The sequence below is a fragment of the Cricetulus griseus genome, chromosome 7, assembly GCF_003668045.3.
Source record: "Cricetulus griseus strain 17A/GY chromosome 7, alternate assembly CriGri-PICRH-1.0, whole genome shotgun sequence".
NCBI lineage: Eukaryota > Metazoa > Chordata > Mammalia > Rodentia > Cricetidae > Cricetulus > Cricetulus griseus.
In genome coordinates, this window is record NC_048600.1 from 132501880 (window position 1) to 132518812 (window position 16933).

The window sequence follows — 16933 nt, forward strand, 5'->3', positions numbered from 1 at the left end:
CCAGCTGAGCCCTGTGTGGGGAGATGCTAAGGGAACAGCCTGCTCCAACCCCCTCTGTCGCCCACGGCTCAGCCGCCCACCCACGCTGAGTCAGAGCTCCAAGGTATCTGTGAGTCAGCTGTGTGCACCCTGGTGGCTCAGGCCTGCCGCCTGCTGGAAGATGGTCACACTAGGAAGCACTTCTTAAACAGCTGTTCCTGGGCAGCCAGGCTAGCTGAGCACTCTTGCTCCAGGCTGGTGGGGTTCAACCATAGTGGGGTGGGTGCAGGATGTACACTGGGGAGGTGTCTCAGGTGTTTTGTAACAGAAAATTTCTGCCTATACCTGCATGCAAATAGGCTTTTTCTCAACATTCGGGCAGTTTGATTATCACAGTACGGTTTAACTATAGAACCAAGTTCCGCAAACTGCTTCTGGGCCTTGGGTGCATACCCTTCCAGCCAGGTGTCATGGAAGGACCAGGAGAGAAATTAAAGGGGTGGGCATATTCCTCCCAGCGACAGAGCCTTGGGCTGACTGCCACCAATGCATGTCCCTTCCCCATTTCAGGAAGAAGCTCCAGGAAAGCAAGCTGGGCACATGTGCCCCTGACCTGGGCTCAAACAGTGGCTGTCACAGTGCTCTCTCAAGCCCGCCACTTTGCTGGATTTTCTATTTATGGCTGACTTTTTTTTTTTTCAGTGTGGCTCTTTGTCCAGTAGTTTCTTTCGGTATGGATGGCTTGTATCCATCTTGAGGCTTTCTTTCAAATTGTGAACTACACTTAACTGATACAAATCTCTTCTTAATCATTCAGTGAACATCTCAGCAGCAGGAACACTTTCTTCAGTTTGTTGTTTATGAATGGCAAGGTCTTGGGTAGCCTAGGCTAGCCTCAGACTCCCCATATAACTCAGGTGACCTTCAAGAGTGCTGGGAATACAAGCACACAGCACTACACCTTTATACCGTGTGGGGATGGAACCCTGGTTTGTGTGTGCAAGACACACACTCTGCCAGCTGAGCTCCTTTGTTATTTCTGTGGTGCTGGGGATGGAACCCAGGGGATCTCTTGTGCCTTCCACTGAGCTACACTTAAAGTCCAGAACACCTGTCTTCCTGGCATGTGTCAGCACCTCCATCCATTCCCTAAGTCCCTTTATCTTTACAGTGCGAGGCTGTCCCTACTAACTGTCAGCTGGTGCCACCGTCTCCCTTTTTGTCTCTGTAAAACCGACTTCCCTGAACTCTGTGCATCTCCAGCCCTCTGCCTTGGCACATTTAGAATGGTTAGTCTGGGCTGGAGGTTTGCACAGGTCTTGGGGCTTTTTGGCAAGAACCTACCTGGATAGGTTATGTGTCCCCAGAAAGCTCAAGAGAGATTGGGAAGAGACAGTTCTATGACCTCAGGGGCTACAGAGGGATTGACTCTCCAGGTGGGGATGGGGGTGGAGTGCTCTCAGAGCTTATGGAACTATCACGTGACCATGTATCTCTCTTGAGCCCAGAATATCTGTGAGGACTGAGGGGCCCTTACAAAGCTACCCAGATTGGACACCCAGGTGAAACTCGGGTAGCCCTGGTGCAGAGGCAAGAGCTAGGTCTTTTTTGGGGGGGCGGGGGGTGAGACAGGGTTTCTCTGAGGCTTTGGAGGCTATCCTGGAACTAGCTCTTGTTGACCAGGCTGGTCTCGAACTCACAGAGATCCGCCTGCCTCTGCCTCCCGAGTGCTGGGATTAAAGATGTGTGCCACCACTGCCCGGCAAGCTAGGTCATTTTTTACTTCCTGCTCTGTGTGAGCCCTTCACCCAGGCACACCCTGTCCCATTGATGGTGACCTGTGTGTCTCTGATGAGGGGCTTCACAGCCCCAAAGAAGGTCTCTCTTCACCTAGGCATGGTATTCCATGGAATAGTCTAGGACTTGCTCCCCTGTCCCTTCCACCTCCTCAGTGGTGGGTGCCCATGGTCTCTCTCCAGCAGCAGGCTTACCCAAGTCTCCTCCATCAGTGTCTGTATTCTGTATCTTCTGCTCAAGCTGAGACTTGGAGGCAAGAGACACTCTAGGTGACACAAGGCTAAGAAGCTGCTGCGTGGTTTGTGGAGCCAGGACATGAAGGGGCATTATAGAGGCCCCTCCACTCTGACATTTCTACACTGTGTGTAGCTGAAGCCTGACCTCCCTGCCACTGGGACCTTACCTTCCCCTTCTCAGGGAAAGCCCCAGGAAGGCTGGGATTGGTTGTAATCCCAGCATAAGAGGGGAGACAGGAGGATTAAGCACATTCAAGGCATACCTGAGTGTTCTAGTTCAAAGCTAGCCTGGCTACGTGAAGACCCTGTCTTAAAAATACATTTGTATGGGGGCTGGGGAGTTTTATTGGGCTTAGTGGGTACAGCACTTGCCGCAGAAGCATAAGGGCCGTGGTTCTGGTCCCTAGCACCCACATAAATGCCAGCTAAGCGTGGCAACATGTACCTGTAGTCCCAGCACTGGGGGCAGGGGTGGAGACAGGATCCCCCCAGTAGAATTGGGGAGCTCGAGGTTCCACAAGAGACCCTGCTTCAGGAAACAGAGTGATCAAGGAAGACATGGGTGTCAGTCCCGTGTGCATGCTTGTGTGTTGACAGTGTATGTTGATAAACCCAGAGAGCCCTCCACCTGGGTCCTCCACAGGAGGCAAGCTCCCGGGCAGCCTGGGCAGGTATGCCCAGGGACGAGAGGGTATGCTGCCTAATAAACCCAAGCAGGATCTGCCTTCTGATCACCAGCCTGTCCCCTCTATCCCCAGTACATTGATGCCATCAGCAACAAGCAGGGTGAGCTGGAGAACTACGTATCTGATGGCTACAAGACAGCACTCACCGAGGAGCGGAGGAGGTTCTGCTTCCTGGTGGAAAAGCAGTGTGCTGTGGCCAAGAACTCTGCTGCTTACCACTCCAAGGTGAGCTCATGCTGTGGGCTGCACGGCCTGCCTGCTCAGTGCAGCTGGTCCCATTTGCAGGAGGGAACTAGCTATTCATGGACCCAGGCTGTGTTTGTGAGTGCCTGAGCTCCCAGGGAAGTCACTAACACTGGGAGAAGCATCCTAGTACACCTCAGCCTGAGGAGCAGAGTTGTAGAGGAAGAATTGCCAGGTCAAAGGGCATGACATTTGGAAGACCTGAATTAAAAATACCTGGATGTTTTGGAGGTGCAACTGCCTGCCTGCTGAGATCTCAGAGTAGGGTAGGCTTGGGGGCTTTCTGGAGTCACCCTGGGCTTTTCTGCTCCATCCAAGGTCTAGCTAGACTGACGGCACGCTTGGGAGGAAGTGACCCGCAGCCTCCTGGTCTCTGGGAGAGTTAGCTTTTTGCCTTCACTCAGTCCTCCTGGTTACGTGCTCATCTGAACACCTGGGTGGCCTCTGGGCCAGTGGCTCTGCAAGCTGTGATACTGACAACTCCTAGCCTCTAAGGCCAGGCCATGTCACCAGACATCTGAACCTACATGGCTTAATGTCTACCAGCTGACATAGTTTGGCTGTCCCACATGGAACTGGCCACCTTCATCCCACACCACACCTGCTAGGCAGCTGTGGATCCTGCCTAGCTCCCAAGTCCCTGGTGCTTACTCCCTCCCCTTGACTGCTCCAGGTGGCCTCTTCTGAGCCCAGGCCAGTCACATGGGTGTCCTCCAAGTTGCTCCTTGCGGCCACTTTCTCTGGTGCTGTCTAGCACTAGGCTTTTGGTAGGGCTCATTTAGTCAGTCATTCCTGGTTCCCCTATGACCCCTGAAAAGCCAACCCCTTTCCACTAAGTCAGATGAGGGCCTCTCCTAAACATCCCATGCCCCCTCTCCCTGCTTGCAGCCTGTCCCATTAGGACACACACACACATGCGCACACATGTTACACACATGTACACCTGCACGCACACTCACACATGCATTTCCTGGAAGGTGCCACATTCCAAGACCTAGCCCACCCTTGCTAAACAAAGAAAGTTCTTGTAAGGAGCTGCCCCCTCCAGGATGGTCTGCCATGAGCCCCTGGTCCAGTGACCTGGACCTGGGGGTCAGAGTTCAGAGGCCCAGGGCACAGAGAGGCTGGCATAACCCCCAGGGGTAGGGAAGGCTCAGATGATAAACCGTTGCTGGAAACAGTTGGGGTGAGTAGAACCCTGTCACTACACCTGTAGGAGCTAAAGTGGGGTCAGATCGTGTCCCCTGGAACATTCAGAGAGCTTAGATGTGACTCGGCAGCCCAGCCAACCACGAGACTCTGGTCATGTCCCAGTGAGAGAAGGTGGTCTAGAAATTGGCACTATACACACTGACATGTGTCCTTCCCACACACGTACACACATTGCCTATAACCTCTGCTCTGGCCCCCGGGGCCTTGGGCACCAAGGAAACAAGTGGCTGTCTCTTACCTGGGCTGTTCCAGCTGGAAGCAGGGACACAGCCAGATCAGAACTGCACCGGTGTCCTGGGAGACCAGCTGTCAGTGCCTCCTCCCTTTTGTGCCTCTCAGCCCCCCACTGTGAGAGCTCCAGGTAGTTTAACTAACTGGGCACACTGGCCAGCAGGGTGCTTTGAGGCTGGCAGGGGCATGTGCGCCCTCTAGTGGGGACCAGACTTTGTGTCAGGACTGGAAGAAGAGCTCTGACCTCTGCTATGGGCAGCTGGCCATACTGCTGTGTACAGACCCTGAACACAGGTCTTGATGCTGTTCTGCAAGTGTGGCCATCTCAGATGTAAGGATTTGACCCTCTGCAGCACTGCAGCCCTGGAAGCCCACTTGTCCTGATGGCTAGCAGGGGCAGGGGCTGCCTCACCTGTACCCAGATGCCAGACCCAGCTGTACTGCCCATTCAGGCCTTTGAGTGTCTTCAAATAGACTCAAGACCCTAAGGCAGAATTCAGTGTCGTGTCTGTGCTCCCTCACCCTCTGTACATCCTTATGCTCATGTGGTTGGCTGTACCCCAGATAGGCCTCCGTGTGCCCCAGAGGCAGGCCACACTCTTGGCCCCCAGAGGATAGGAGTGGCAAGCCCGTCTCCAGACGGGGGCCATCATCGCACATCTCCAGCCCTGTGGCCTGACCATGACTGGGCAGCTCTGCCTTGTCTCCAGTTTTATTTACCTGACAGAGAGGTCTTTCCTTGACGTTATGTAGTTTTGCCCACAAAGGAGCCAGCTGTCTAAGCCCATCCATGTTTTTTCCTCCAGCCCTCGAGGAAACATTGCCAGAACAGGGCCTTCCTTGGTCTGATCTCACACTTGGTGTTCTCTCGGGGACCTAGCACATAAGTGTGCACCAGACCCTTTAGCAAGTGTCCCCTTTCGAGACGCACAGCCCCACAGGTGGGTCTAGTTTTGAGGAACCATCAATGAAGAGCAACACTGGGGCCAGGCAAAGCCACATGCATGGAAGGTGACAGTCCTTGGGGAGACCCCTCTGGACTATGCCCTGTTGCAGGATCTCATGCTGCTGCTGACTCCTTTCCTGCCCTGTGTCTTCCACTCTAGGGCAAGGAGCTGCTAGCCCAGAAGCTGCCCGTGTGGCAGCAAGCCTGTGCTGACCCCAACAAGATTCCAGACCGCGCTGTCCAGCTGATGCAGCAGATAGCCAGCAGCAACGGCTCCATCCTTCCTAGTACCCTGTCAGCCTCCAAGTCCAACCTGGTCATCTCAGACCCCATTCCTGGAGCCAAACCCTTGCCAGTGCCACCTGAGCTGGCACCATTTGTGGGGGTGAGTCCTGGACCCTCAAAAGCTTAGGGGTATTCCCTTTGCTTGGGGTAGTAGCATGTTCTCAAAGGGCAAGCCCAATGTGCCGAGCCCAGGCCCCTGTGGTGGGTGCAGGGTTACTCCCTAGCTGGCTCCCAGCGACGCCCTGCCCCTGCCTCTTCCTCCAGCGGATGTCTGCTCAGGAGAATGTACCTGTCATGAATGGCGTCGCAGGCCCGGACAGCGAGGACTACAACCCCTGGGCTGACCGCAAGGCTGCCCAGCCCAAATCCCTGTCTCCTCCGCAGTCTCAAAGCAAGCTGAGCGACTCGTACTCCAACACACTTCCCGTGCGCAAGAGCGTGACCCCGAAGAACAGCTATGCCACCAGTAAGGGCCTGAGGGGGGTAGGCTGAGAAACCAAGGCTTGTGAGTGCGTGTGCGTGCACATGACTTTGGGAGTATGTATGTAGGTGTTTATATGAACATGTATTTATATGTGCATGGTATATGTGTACGTATGCCTGTATGCATGTCTAAAAATATCTGGGTGGTATGTGCATGGGTGTGTCATGCATGTGTGAGCATGCAGTGTGTATTGATTGGGAGTGTGGCATCTTGGAATGAGACCAGGACCCTGTCTGCTGTAGACAGACCGGCTAGAGGGTGGAGGGGACTTGAGGGGATTATGGGACAGCCCCTGTGTTTGGTTCGTGACGGCTGTTAATGCCTGTTTCCTGGCTCCATCTGACATGTACAGTCCTCTCTCACACACACCCGTTGTCCCGGCAGCTGAGAACAAGACACTGCCACGTTCAAGCTCCATGGCAGCTGGCCTAGAACGTAACGGCCGCATGCGGGTCAAAGCCATTTTCTCCCACGCGGCTGGTGACAACAGCACTCTGCTGAGCTTCAAGGAGGGCGACCTCATCACCCTGCTAGTGCCTGAGGCCCGTGACGGCTGGCACTATGGCGAGAGTGAGAAAACCAAAATGTGAGCACCCACCTGCAGGGAGCAAACGGGGGTGGTGGCACTCAAAGTCAGAGGGTCTCCTACGGGCCAGCACCACAGACACACAATCACAGTCACAGTCACTCACACCCTTGCCTCTCCCCCTAGTCTAATCTTTACAGTAGCCATGCCAGTTACTTCTGTCTCTCTGTGATTGGTCATTTTTTGCTGCTTATTTGGCACAGGACACATTTTCTGAATGTATATGCATGGTGGCACACCTGGACATTTTCAAGATGGGGGCCTATGTGTGGTTTCCCTGATATATGTGGCAGAGCAGACTTGACCAGCCTGAGACACATCCCCACCCCAAACTCTCCTGTAGGTCTGAATCACCTTCAACAATGTCACCAAGTCTTAGGGTCCCCCAACTCAGCCCAAGACGCCCACCCCACAACTCTCTCCTGTAGTTCCCAATCACCTTCAGCAATGTCACCAAGTCTTGGTGCCACCCACAGGCAGCCTGTATTCCCAGGAAAGCAGTAGTTTTTGTTCAGGTGTGTCTTTGGCCCAATATGGCTAAGCAGCTGTAGACAAATTGAGGCAGAACAGAGCTTTGCTGTGGCCCAGTGGCAGCTGCAGACTGGGCAGGGAGCCTCCAAGAGGCCTCTGAGGAATAGGAGGCTGTGTTTCCTCTATCCTGGTGGTCTCCTAGTCTTGGAGCTGTGACCATCATGGCAGTAGGCTGTGTGGCGAGGTGAGGTACAGGTGGTCAGGCTGACAACTCCGCCAGGCAGAGCTGCTGGGCTGGCTCACCCTTGGGGCTGGGTGCAGGTCCAGCACCGGCCATATTGTTGGTCTTCCTGGAACATGAGCAACTATTCTTCCACAGAAAGATAGACAGGCTGGGGAACTGGTAGGACCTGGGATCTGATGGTGGTCAACAAGGGCCACTACACTGCCTAGTCGTGCATCTGGAGGGCCTATAGAATGGATTCTGGGCTCTCTAACCTAGGACCTTTCTTCTAGGCGGGGCTGGTTTCCTTTCTCCTACACTCGGGTCCTGGACAGTGACGGAAGTGACAGGTTGCACATGAGGTAAGCATCCTGGCTAGGCAGGGCCCCTGGGCATCTCATAGGCCCTGCTGAATGTTTGAGACTACATGTGCAAGTGTGCGGGATAGGCAGTGTTGTGAGGTGTTCTGGGAGGTGGGTCCCAAGAGCCTGGGAAGGCTGGGAAAAAGAGCGGGTCCATTTGGGGCGGTAGTTAGTCCATCGCCATTATGCCCACCTCCGCTACCTACCTCCTGTAGCAGGGTGGGAGGGTCTGAGTCTTCAGCGACTCCTGACCTTGGAGACTCCCAACCTTCCTGCCCATCGCAGGGCTTCTCCGGCAAGCACTTGGCAGTTTCCTCCTGGTGCATTTATCTGTGCATTTCAGGGAGCCTGGGCAGGGAGGCCAGAGGGGAAGACCTGACCATGTCAGTGCTGACAGCAGCACAGGGGAGCCAAGTGAGGCACAGGGAAGGAAAGGGTACCTCAAATGTCTGGCCAGCCCCTGAGCCCCTCGTCCCCACAGCCTGCAGCAGGGCAAGAGCAGCAGCACGGGCAACCTTCTGGACAAGGACGACCTGGCCGTCCCCCCTCCTGACTACGGCACGTCCTCCCGGGCCTTCCCCACCCAGACGGCCGGGACTTTCAAGCAGAGACCCTACAGTGTGGCCGTTCCTGCCTTCTCTCAGGTGAGCCCTGGGGCCTGGGGCTGAGGTGGACCTGCATGGAAGACACACAGATTTGGCCAGCAAAACTTACAGGATTCTCTAAGAGCCTGGAACCTAGTGCTGACAGGCCTGAGGCAGAGGCTCTGTGGCTTGGGATTTTAGCCACATGCTCTACCAGAGTTTGTGTGCTCACCACCCTTCTGCTCAGTGTGCTGTGGGAACTTGAGCACTGGCCTGGGATCATCCTGAATACCTACTACTACCTAGGGGCTAGGGGGGTCAAAGCTTCAGACTTCCCTGAAAGCTGCAGGGTGCTAGGTGTCCAGCTGGTAGTGTGATCTGCTGCTGCCCAGAGCTTTAGTCAATGTGAGGCTATAGATGGCTGGTTAAGGCCTCTAGGCCCTAAGAAGGGTTCCTGGCAAACCTGTGTGCAAGTAGTAGCCAGAGTGTCCAACGTGGGTGGCGCTTTGAGTGTGGGGCGGACCTGTAGAGCTGGTTAGTGGCCTCTGCAAACCAGGGACTCCTGTGTGAAGACTGGTCTGCTCTAGCCTTCAGGATAGAAGGGACAGCAGCTTGTCTGTGGCTCCATCCAGTCCTAGGTCAGGACCCCTACCTGGACATAGGGAAAGAAAGAGAGCCCACCATTTCCAAGTCTTAGGCCACCTGAGGACCATCACAGTGTCCCCAGTGTCTGTTGACAGCATGACCCAAGGATGTGCAGTCATTTTGGAGGCAGGCAAGATCCTCCTTTGGGCTGTACCCACCCTGCTGCCCTAGAGGGACGGTGATGCTTTGGAAGGGCTGCCTCCAGGGGGTCTGCAGTTCAGGCAATGTGGTTGTGACTTGGGGTGCTTGAGTCTCAGAAGGTCTGGATTGTAGATTTTAGAAGGCTAGAGCCATCGGGATCAGAGCCATTCTGGAGTTAGTGCTCAGGGCATGTAGTAGCATTGGAATTATGGACCTTAGGCACAGGCCAGCCTCTGGGAAAGCCAAAGATGGTGAGTCCACCACCCCTTAATGCCTTGGGCTAAGTCCACCTGATGGAGACAGGCAGCTATCTGCAGCTAGCTTTAGTCCATGGCCAGGATACCCAGCTCAGAGCCAGCCCAGGCATCTGTGAGGTGAGCTGTCCAGCAGTGGTCTCCTGAAGCATCCTTCTCATCGCTCATCTTTCTGTCTGCCTAGTGAGACCTCTGACCTCTCTTCACTGTCTCCCCAGAAAGAGTTTCTGCATGGGAGGCATTTACAGTCATGAAGTGATCTGTCCTGTATGTACAGAAAGCATATGTGGTCCAGTCTACCACTGACAGTTGGGAGGTGTCCCTGTTAGAGAGGTCACCACATCCATGTCACCATTTGAAGCAGTCTCTGGAGAGGTCCCCAACCATAGTGACCAAAGAGAAGATAGAGTGGTAGGGAAGGAGCCAGCTTCCTAGGGACCCCAGACATGTTGGACCTCAACATGGGTAGAGCCATCTTTGTGAAGACTGTACCAGGGACACATTGTCAGTAAAGGCCTGGGTCTTAGTCTCTGGGGCCCAACCTGATTGATCTGTCTTTGCTCCCCAGGGTCTGGATGACTACGGGGCACGGTCTGTGAGCAGGTAAGAGACTTCAGACTTTGTTGGGACTGTGGGTGGATGGCCATGGGCTCAGTTAAGGTAACCTCTCTCTTGGAACCTAGAGACTGACTTCTCTTACTTTGTGAAACCAAAGCTTGGCCCTGAGCCTACCACCAGAGTTGGACCCACCCACACCTCCTAGGTTCCTACTCTGTTCTTTTCTAAGTGGTATGAGCGCATCCTCCATCCTGCTGGTTCTTGGTGTCCTGGCCTGCTCTGTCCATCCCAGTAGGCAGGGCAGGGTTGGGGAGGGTCGTTAGCTTGCCTCTAGGCCTTTCCTCTCTAGAACCAGGTAGGACTGCACCAAGGGCTAGAACTGCTGCTCCTGGGCACAGTCTTGTCCTGGCTTCATCCATCCTCCTAGAAGCCAGGTAGCCTGGCCGCTGGGCAGGGCTGCTGCCGGGTGGTGGGCGGGCCTGCTGCCTCTGGCCAGTGGTGGGCATGCATCTGGGCAGCTGTCCTGTGCTTTGTTCCACAGTGGCAGTGGCACGCTGGTGTCCACAGTGTGAGGACGCTGACCCCAGGCAGCTGCTCTGAAGAGCTCTTCCCCCCGTCTCCATCGGTTTCCCTCCTCAGCTCTCGTTGGTTTGTTCCTGGGTTGTTTTTCTCTCCCACCTGCTCCTGCCTTTCAGTTGGTGATCCCAGACTCTGAAGTCCCCCAGGGTCCATGGTGCTGCTCCCTGCGTCCATGTGCTCACGCCCCCAGCAGGTAACCCTCGCCTCGAGCGTTAACTGCCAGGTGGGGCCTGCTGGCTGGGTGGCAAAGCAGCGTCCTTACCTGCTGCCCTGTGCTGTTCACCATGCACATCCCTTTTCTAAGGCTGGCCGTGAGCCAGGTCTAGAGTTTGAAGAAAAAGAAAAATCTTTAAAAAAAAGAAAAAAAAGAGAAAAAAGAAAAACAGGAAAAAGGACTATTTTTTTTCCTGAAAACAAAAACAGATATGCATGGACTCTGGTGTGCGTACTGTTACTCTGCATCTGACCCCCAGAGTGCTGGCGTCCTCTAGAACAGGAAGGGGCTTAGGGCCCTGGGGGCTCAGGCCCAGGGACCTTGGCCTGCCTCAGGCCCCTTCCAAGGGCTGCACCGAGAAAGGGGCGTACATGGGCACTCGGGGAGCCTCCTGAGGAAGCTGGTCACTCCTGTGATGGAGGCTGCAGCCCCAGCTAGGCCCTGTCTACCCTACAAGGCCAGGCACTGGGGCCTCTTTCCTTGGCAAGAGACTGCTGGGCAGGTTATGTAGAACGGAGTGCGGCGTCCCTACACAGGGTGGCGTTACCTCATGCAGTGCCCTGGCAGGAGCTGGGGACAAGAGCAGGTGCTGCCCGGCCACATGCGGACATTCCAAAGACCTCGAGACCAACCCCACCCATCCATACACACACACACACACACAAACACACACACAAACACACTCTTTTGGGGAATCATTTCTATAACCAGCCTTTGAAAGAGTCATGGCCCTATTGCCCCCGGGCTTCAGAGGGCCTGGGGGGAGAGGCAGGCCCTGGCCCAGCTCCTCCTAAGCACTCTCATCTTTTGTGTGTCTTGGTGACTTTAGAAACAGGCACACTGGACTCAGTGGCTACTGGTTTTGTCTCTTCACACACTGAATTCTGGGCAACGGAGCCCAAGGCCCAGCAGGCTCAGCCCTGCACCTGGCGGGAGCCCTTGGGAAGCCGCAGACGCGCCTCTGATGTGGTTAGCAAAACCCTTCCACAAGCCTGCCGAGGACTAGGGCGTGGCTGGTCCAGTCTGATGCAGCAGCTCAGACACAGACAGAAAGACAGACCCTGTTTTATATTTAAGGAAAACACAGCCAGAACTTGGACCTGTGTAAAGAACTTTCTGTGTTGTTCTAATTTTGCTAAAAGTTTCAAATCCAGGGGATTCCATGTGCAATGGATGAATGTAGACACAAAACAGCAAACTTGTATGAAGATGTAAAGTGCTAAAAAAAAATATTTTTTTCCTTTTTCCTTTCCTTTTTTTTAAATCTGAACTGTGCCCTGTACTGCAGTCAACTGTTGGAATAAAGGTTTTATTTATTGCACTGAGTTGGTCTGGTGCCTCCTTCCAGCTCCCTGGCCTGTGTTCGGGCTGTGTGGGCCAGGCCACACCTCAGTGCACCCCACCTTGCTGCCCAGCTTCAGTCTCTTTGCTCATTTGCAGGTGATTTCAAGACAATCTAGGCTTGCAGATAGAGCCCAGCCTAGCTGCCTTTAATGATGATGCCTGGGTGGCTTCCACCCTGGCCAAGAAAGCAGGGCTTAATAGGGCATGGTGCAGACTCCAACCAGAGTGAACCCTGCCTATGCCGGCATGGCCCTTAGTCCCCTTCTCTGCCCAGTGGGTGCCGTTGTATGCCCACAACTGTAAGTTTCTTCCTGGCAGCCTGCACCTCCCCCACCAGGTGTCCATCCTGTCTGGCCTTCTGCTTCCCAGCGTCCTTAGACATACGTCTACTGCTCTAGCATTACCTAAATAAGCCTTGTGTTTCCTTACAGTGCTGATGTCGAAGTGGCCAGATTTTGAGCTGCCCCTGACTAGAGTTAGTAAGTTGCCCTGGTTTTGTGCCCATCTGTCTGCATCTGCAGTGGCTATGGCTGGACCCTCCGGCCTGAGTCAGGAGTATCTCCACAGGAGGGGTCTGCTACCTGGCAGGGCCCGGGGGTCCGCCAAGTCGCCTTGCTCTGGGCGCTGGGCCTTCCTTCCACTGGTTCCCTCCTTGGGCTTGTGGTTCTCCTACCTTCCTTCTGCCTGGAGGCTTGTGGTCTAACTCTGCCCCGTCACTGCCTTCGCTGCCAGATACGGGGCTGGCCCAGGTCTGTTCTCTCCTACCCCTTTGGGTGCTTCGTCACAATTAAAGGGTGACCTGGGAGAACATTCTTCTCCTTCCCCTGCCGGTCACTCAGCATGTACCTGGACGTCCCTCTGGGGTGTGGTGAGGGTTGGTCGTGAGCCCAGCTGTTGAGTGTCCCAGCTGAGCCCAGCCTGGGTCTCGGGTCAGGTGGACCTCTGCCGTCAGCTCTCCACCTCCTCACATGGCTACAAGACACTGGCCAGGCTGCTTTTTCTCTGGGTGCTGGAGAAGTGGGTGGAGGTGACCACTTGGGGCAGAGAGGAGGGCACTGCGCCACATTGCCCACCACAGTGGAAGGGGGCTTTTATTCCCTTCCCCACCACAGAGGGGGTGGCATGAGAAGCCAGGACCTGTGCCTTACCAGGAGTGGTCATTACCTCCCTGAAAGTCACAGTGATGCATCCCAACCCATGGGCAGCCAGGCCTCTCAGACAGACCCCCAACACTCACCCTGCTGTTATGGTCTTCCTGGGGCTCTGTAATGGGAATGCTGTAGTAGAGCTCTGCTAATGTTTGCTGAGAAGGTGAAATGCCCTTGGCTGACTCTGGGCTGGCCACCTTCTACCACCCCTAACTGCACACCCAAGATGTTCTCTGGGAGGCCCGCATCTCCTGCCCAAGCCTGCCAGACCCCCTACCTCACTGCCCACCAGGTCCCACTGAGCCAGTTAGGGACCATGTTGTCCTCACCTGCAGAAACCTGAGCAAAGGCTCAGGAAGGCTGCCACAGCCCTTCCTGGGACCAGGTCCCTTGTGTGCCCTAGGACTGGGATTGGGTGTGACGGACATAGGACAGGATGGGTTTGCAGACCCAGCACAATGCTGTTCATTTCCCAGCCGCGGTCTGCCCAGGCTTCCAGCTCACCTAGCTGGGGATGCAGGGGGTTCCAAAGCTACACATGGTTGTTGAGGGGTGGCCACTCACACACAGCTCACACTGAATTTAGGACTGTAGGGGGTTGCTACCACCCTTGGCTTGGTTCTGGGATTGCCCCAGCACTGTGTTGACGACCATGGGTACGCACTGGGACCTCCATGAGGACTTGTTCTCGGCAATGGCAGCAGCCAGACTCTCGTTCCATAGTTGCTAAGGAAAATAGTAAAAAATGGAGACGGGGAAGGCAGGCTGCACTGCTGCAGGGAGTTGAGCCTGTCTAGGTTTCTGGTCATAGTGTTCATTGTTTATGGCTGCCTGGCTGCAGAGCTGGGGAGAGAGCTGGTGACCCACCGTGTTGCCTCAGCCAGATCATCCTGCATAAATGCCGTTTGTTGTTCCTGGATGCCTGGTCCTCCTGTTCGGTTGGTGCAGGTTCTGTTGCTGAGTCCTCTCACCAGTGGTTGGTGTTAGTCTCAGCTGGGCACACCGTGTGCTGGCCATGTCCCTGTTGGTTAATTTCATCAGTATGCTTGAGTGTCCTTGAAAGGAAGCATGCCCCTGGATTCTGCTAACTAGAACATGTACAGAGCAAGACTTTGCAGTGGCTTTGGCATCTGTGGATGGTTCTCTGTTCTAAGTGGCCCCGTGGCTTTGTGGGAGGAGAAAAGTGTTTAAGAACAGAGAGCCCCTTGGGTGGGGCACTCTGGGTCTGAACTTACATTCTGGTCCTAGCTGGCGATAGATTCTTTTGGTGGGTTAATGTGTGGGCCAGATTGGGCAGGAGTAAGGCATGGTCAGCGACTTCCTCAGCTGTTCTGCCCAGGCCTGGTCCCACGATAACCCTGCCCTGGGAGCTGGGGTAGCCTGCTGGTTGCTCTGCTCTGCCTCATTCCCTCAAGAGAAAGACATGCCCTCATTCCAAGTCTCCCCAGAGCTGTTGCCTTTGCTGGGCTTGAGAGCCCTTCTATAGAATGTGGAGTGGGCCAAGGACAGCTAGCCAGGCCAGAGGCTGCAACTTGCACCCTCACTGTGATGACAGGGTCCCCATCTCACACCTCAAGCAGCCACAGTGAGGGACTGGGAGGCTGCAGAGCACAGGAGCCCGGCATGGCAGAGCAGATAGTGGCCCTTAGTCTCTGGCTCTCAGCAGAAGTGAGCAGCAACAGACAGACACCACAAAACACCACAGCCGGCAGGGACCTGAGCCTTTGTGCTTCACCTCCTAAAACTTCACAGTTCAAGTGTTTCAGATTTTTAGAAAATCTTCAGGATAATGTAGGATGAGGCTCTACCTATGTAAGTCTTCCTGGGGACCCTGAATGGAGAGCCTGCTAGCCCACCCTGGGCCTACCATCAACCCCCAGGCTTCTGAGAACCCACCAGGCACAGAGGTGACCCCATCCCAGGTAATGGATGTAGAGTCAAGCACGTTTCCCTGGAAGTGCAGTCCTGTGCCTTTCGAGTCCCCATGTCCACGAGCCATCCACACTGTCACTGTGGCGCTGCCTGGCCCCTCCCACCTACTGCCCTGTGCTGTTCCCACTGGAGTGGACCCTTCCCAGGGGACTGCAGGGCGGCTGCCGGGAGGGCTGGCCGTGTGCTCATCTATTTCATTCCCACTTCTTGTCTTGAGTCTTGTTCATGTATCAGCTGTGGCCCGAGGGACACTTGGGTGGCTCAGCCACCACTCAGGGAGGCGGCTAGTCCCTCAGCAGAGGGAACTGCCATCCTGCCAAGGCAGTGGCCATGGTGTCCCAACCCATCCAGCCTGTGGAGTCAGGGCGCGTGCGCCTTGTGTCTGTCATGTCTGTGTGTCTACAGTGTGCCTCCTGTGCGCCCTGCATGCCTGGGCTGGTTTGTGTGACCTGCTGAGCTCTGTGCACGGGAGAACCACCTTGGGCTCAGCCTGGGGGTGGGGACAGCTACAGCAGGCCTTTCTTCCTTAAGGACATCATCAGGGCTGTCCACCCCGAGTTGGGAAGGGAACAGCTAGTCCTCACCGTCATGCCTGCGCCCGCGGTAGCAGCGGTGCGGGGAGGGGGGCGTGTAAGGCGACAGTGGGTTATCACGCTAGGGGCTAACAGGTCTTGAGACAGCACCCAGCTCCAACCCTGGCTCCAAGAATAGGCCACTGGGGTCTAGTACTGGGGGCGTCCCTGGAGTAGCCTAGTGCTAGAACTTGGCCGGAAAGCCTGCCCCAACTGAAACTGTTTTTCTTTCCTCAGGAATCCCTTCGCTGATGTCCATCTGAAACCAACAGTGACCAATGACAGATCAGCCCCTCTGCTCAGCTGACAGCTCATCTGTGTCGCCTGTGTTCCCACTCACGCAACCGAGGGTAGCTGCGATGTGTTCCTGTCTGGAGAAGACAGCCTGGCTCCACTCCCTAACATTGTCTCACACCAGCCCAGCCTGGGCTGGATCCCAGGTATCCCTGGGGAGGTGGCTGCCTCAAGAAGTCAATGCCTGCTGGCCATGGGTGTGCCCCAACAGAGGGGGCAGGCATCTCCAGTCCCGACTGTGGAACCTTGAACACAGAAGAGGACATTCTGTCAGCTTGTAGTTGGAAGGGAGCCTATTCCCATGCTGATTTTTTTTTTATTTTTAATTTTTTTTAGCTCATATGTGTCAGATCAATAAACATGTGCCTACCTGTATGCAGTGTGTGATCTGTTAGCCTGGTGGCACGGCCAGGAACAGTCTTATGAGAGTAATTCATCATGAGCACAGCTCTGCTGTCGTGTCTAGAGGTGAACCAGCCCCAGCCCAGCTCCCTAGCTGCTGCTTCTTCAGCTAAAATGCAGGATCCGTATAAAACTTCATCGGATCTTAAATGCAGCAGCGTGGTGAGCCGAGTTGATGACAAAAGAGAGGGTGCAGAGATCCGGGCAGAGCTCCTTTATCAGTTCCCCCAGGAAGAGGCCTGGAGCCACCTACCCGAAAGGCAGGCACATAGGCTAGTCCCAGGCCAGAGCAGAGCGGGAGGAGCACGGGAGTCCAGTTGCAGTCCCCTGCCTGCTTCCCTCCCCACCACTACAGGGCTGAAGACAGGCTAGGGTCAGCGGGTGGCTGTTCTCAGAGACCCCCTTTCCTCTGACTTAAGAGGGCCTTCTTGAGGGACAGGAGAAGGTTGAAGGGGCAAAAGAATAGAGGTGACAGATGGTTCCCCATCTACCACCCCCTGAGGGTGTTAGCTACAGACCCAGAAA

At 55.1% G+C, this 16933-nt stretch overlaps 1 protein-coding gene across 7 annotated transcripts in view; it reads left to right on the forward strand.

The window, feature by feature from the left end:
- Baiap2 (BAR/IMD domain containing adaptor protein 2) overlaps window positions 1-16381 on the forward strand; it is a 68008-nt gene extending 51627 nt beyond the window's left edge. For 2 of the 7 annotated variants that reach the window (XM_027425457.2, XM_027425463.2), the window contains 8 exons: window positions 2771-2923; window positions 5491-5715; window positions 5880-6081; window positions 6484-6685; window positions 7673-7741; window positions 8223-8385; window positions 9934-9968; window positions 15950-16381. In XM_027425457.2, coding sequence (XP_027281258.1) covers window positions 2771-2923; window positions 5491-5715; window positions 5880-6081; window positions 6484-6685; window positions 7673-7741; window positions 8223-8385; window positions 9934-9968; window positions 15950-16019 — 1119 coding nt within the window. In that variant the 3' untranslated portion in view covers window positions 16020-16381. Of the gene's footprint in view, window positions 1-2770; window positions 2924-5490; window positions 5716-5879; window positions 6082-6483; window positions 6686-7672; window positions 7742-8222; window positions 8386-9933; window positions 9969-10464; window positions 12042-12491; window positions 12540-15949 lie in introns of those variants that run through there. The other 5 variants (XM_027425459.2, XM_027425460.2, XM_027425461.2 and 2 more) reach the window with 5 other exon arrangements.
- The last annotated feature ends 552 nt before the right edge of the window (window positions 16382-16933 follow it).